Here is a 3,637-nt window from a genome sequence, read left to right on the forward strand (position 1 = left end):
AGAGGACCTGCAGGGAGGTGGAGAATCTGGAGCGCTTTTTTAGGCGCACTTTGTGGCGCGAAAAACGGGCGTCCAGGTCGGGACTGCGCCGTTCTAGGCGCGGCTCGAAACTTGGGCCCTATATTCCATTTACCACTCACTTAGTCTGTCTACATCCACTTGAAGGCTCTTTGCATCCTTCTCACAACTTACATTCCCACCTAGCTTTGTATCATCAGCAAACTTGGATATGTTACTTTTGGTCACCTCAACCAAATCATTGATATAGATTGTGAATAGCTGAGGCCCAAGCACTGATCCTTGCGGTACCCTACTAGTTAGTCTGCCAACCCGAAAATGACCCGTTTATTCCTACTGTTTTCTGTCCGTTAACCAATCCTCAATCCATGCTAGTATATTACCCCTAATCCCATAAGCCCTAGTTTTGTTTAATGACTTCTTGGGTGGCATCTTATCGAATGCCTTCTGAAAATCCAAATACACCACATCCACTGGTTCCCCGTTATCTATTCTGCTAGGTACAAGTGACCATCAAGAAGGAAGATGACTGAGGCCATCGAGTGTTCCTTGGGACTGTCTTAGAGATGTTCGGAGAGGCGGAGATAGCAGGAAAGCAAAGCGATTGGGGGCAAGACGTGAGTAGGATGGGACCTGGGCAGGCTCATATGTTTCTCCCTCCCTTCCCTCTCTCCTCCCTTCCTCCCCCCTCCCTTCCTCCCCCTCCCTTCCTCCTCTCCTCCCCCCTCCCTTCCTCCTCTCCTCCCCCCTCCCTTCCTCCCCCCTCCCTTCCTCCTCTCCTCCCCCCCCTTCCTCCTCTCCTCCCCCCCTTCCTCCTCTCCTCCCCCCCCTTCCTCCTCTCCTCCCTCCCTTCCTCCTCTCCTCCCCCTTCTCCTCTCCCTTCCTCCTCTCCTCCCCTCTCCCTCCCTTCCTCCTCTCCTCCCCTCTCCCTTCCTCCTCCCCTCTCCCTTCCTCCTCCCTCTCCCTTCCTCCTCTCCTCCCCTCCTCCTCTCCTCCCCTCTCCTTCCTCCTCTCCTCCCTCTCCCTTCCTCCTCTCTTCCTCTCCCTTCCTCCTCTCCTCCCCTCGGCGGCCCACTGCCTTCCCTTCACATAAAGATAGGACTTCTATTTTTTATTTGTTATTGATTGATTGATTACTTATTACTTTGGTCTTGGTGTTTTAGGTGCAGGGTTAAAGCAGAGACGAGGTGGCCGAGAGGTTAAGGCGATGGACTGCTAATCTATTGTGCTCTGCACGCATGGGTTCGGATCTCATCCGCGTCGTCGTTGGCTTACAGCTTGACCACGTTTTAAAGGGCCTTGTAAATGTCTGGTGTGTCATCCAGGTCGGGTGGCACGGATTAATGTTTTATGTTTTTCAGATAAACTCCAAAAAGAGTTTCCTTCTCTTTTTTATTTGTTAATTAATTGCTTATTGCAGTTGACGTGGTGTACATGGATTTCCAAAAGGCGTTCGACAAAGTGCCGATAATAGGCTTGCCTGCAAAGTTGAAGCCCATGGAATAAAAGGCACATTGGCAGCATGGATACAATATTGGCTTAGTGACAGGAAACAGAGTAGTGGTGAATGATTATTTTTTGGACTGGAGGAAGGAATACAGTGGTGTTCTCTAGAGGTCAGTTCTAGGACCACTGATATATATTAATGACCTGGACATGGGTATACAATTTCAAAATTTGCAGATAACACAAAACTTGGTAGTAGTGAACAGTAAGGAGGATAGTGATAGACTTCAAGAGTACATAATCAGGTTGGTGGAATGGGCAGATGAAATGTAATGCTGAAAATTGTGACGTGATTCACTTGTAGAAAGAATGAGGAGAGGAAATATAAACTAAAGGGTACAATCCTAAAGCGGGTGCAAGAACAGAGAGACCTGGGATATGTATATGTGCATAAATCGTTGCAGGTGGCAGGGCAGGTTGAGAAAGCAGTTAAAAAAGCTTATGGTATCCTGGTCTTCATGAATAGAGGTGTTGAGTTCAAAATCATGGAAATGATGATGAACCTGAATAAAACACTGGTTTGGCCTCAACTGGAATACTGTGTCCAATTCTGGGCACCGCACTTTAGAAAGGATGTGAAGGCCTTAGAGAGGGTGCAGAAAAGATTTATGAGAATGATTCCAGGGATCAGGGACTTCAGTTGCAAGGATAGACTGGAGAAGCTGGGGTTCTCCTTTAGAGCAGAGGAGATTTGATCCAGGTGTTCAAAATCATGAGGGGTCTGGACAGAATAGATAGAGAGATACTGTTCCCATTGGCAGAAGGGTCAAGAATGAGAGGACACAGATTTAAGGTGATTGGTAGAAGAACTAAAGGCGACTTGAGAAAACACTTTTTTAAAACGCTGTGAGTGGTTAGAATCTGGAATGCACTGCCTGAAAAAATGGTGGAGGCAGACTCAATCGTGGCTTTCAAAAGGGGAGTTGGATAAGTAAAAGAAAAAGACTTGAATTTATAGACTTGTATATATGCAGTACCTGAAAGAAAACAAATTACAGGGCAGGGGAAATGGGACTAACTGAAGGGCTCTTACAGAGGGCTGGCACGGGCCAAATGGCCTCCTTTTCTGAAACCATTGTGAGTCGGGAAGACTGCAAAGCGCCTAATCGGGACAAGTTAGTATTTTCCTGCCCGCAGAAGAGCCTTCAGTTACCAGTAATACACTGGTCCCGTTGTAATAAAGTGCTACCTTTGCCGGGTAAAGCCCGTCGCTCCGCGCACAGCTCCCACCGTTACCATGGCGGCGCCATTCCGCCCGGCCAGCCGCTCGAGTCACGTGGCGCGCGCATTCTTGGCTCAAACCGGTTTGGCGACAGGCCCAGACCGCCAAACAATCTAATTCACATTTACAGGTTTCGAAAATCAAAAAAGACGGGAGATGAATCCAGTTCCTACGGCGCGCTCGCCAGCGACTAAATATTTTACATCGACCTATAAACCAAACAGTCTAGGCTAAAGATGGCGCTGTTAGGGCCCCTCCTCCCCCCACATTGAAGTGCTGCCAGGAGCAAAGATGGAGCCGTTCAGGGCGCAAAGTCTGGCACTGCCATCATCAAAGATGGCGGCGACCGATCTGGTTGGTCCATCCAAACTGCGCGGGCCCGCTCTGTGGGCGGACAGGAATGGCGGGTAAAATAAGCGCCGAAGATTGTGCGGCTGTGGCGGTTGAGCTCACGGCTGTCAACAATACTCTGGGTATTTATCCCGTATCGCCGCTACATTTAACGTCGTGTAGAACCGAGCCATGCTGCTCGCGCTGTTATTGTTTGTCTGCTGCCCGGTAACCGTCATCCACTTGGCTCTTGAATTGTACTTCAATTTGAAAATTAAGCTTTTTTTTACGGGATGTATGGCTGCTACTGATCATAAATATTATAAGTAATAACTGGTATCTTTTACTGTAGTGACATGCGCTCCTGGTGGCGCTTCATTGAGGATTAAATGGACACTGACCAGTAGAAGGAGAGTTAGGTGAGGCCTCGCCGAAGAGTAGGTGAGGCCTTTGCAGGTAGGGGCCGAGCTAAAAGACTTGCATTTATATAGCGCCTTTCACGGCCACCGGATGTCTCAAAGCGCTTTACAGCCAATGAAGTACTTTTGGAGTGGAGTCACT

At 48.6% G+C, this 3,637-nt stretch overlaps 1 protein-coding gene and 1 non-coding gene across 6 annotated transcripts in view; one reads left to right on the forward strand and one right to left on the reverse strand.

Moving 5' to 3' along the window:
- Positions 1-2,967, reverse strand: part of sdr42e1 (short chain dehydrogenase/reductase family 42E, member 1) — a 21,588-nt gene extending 18,621 nt beyond the window's left edge. For 3 of the 5 annotated variants that reach the window (XR_011596388.1, XM_070898235.1, XM_070898232.1), the window contains exon 1: positions 2,714-2,967. Coding sequence is in view for 1 of the 5 variants with exons in the window: in XM_070898235.1 (XP_070754336.1) it covers positions 2,714-2,763 (50 nt within the window). In the remaining 4 variants the exon portion in view is untranslated. The remainder of the gene's footprint in view (positions 1-2,713) is intronic. The other 2 variants (XM_070898234.1, XM_070898233.1) reach the window with 2 other exon arrangements.
- trnas-gcu (transfer RNA serine (anticodon GCU)) lies at positions 1,200-1,281 on the forward strand. Its single transcript has one exon. It is a non-coding gene; the product is annotated as a tRNA-Ser (tRNA).
- Positions 2,968-3,637: the final 670 nt, after the last annotated feature.

Source organism: Pristiophorus japonicus, chromosome 13, assembly GCF_044704955.1.
Source record: "Pristiophorus japonicus isolate sPriJap1 chromosome 13, sPriJap1.hap1, whole genome shotgun sequence".
NCBI lineage: Eukaryota > Metazoa > Chordata > Chondrichthyes > Pristiophoridae > Pristiophorus > Pristiophorus japonicus.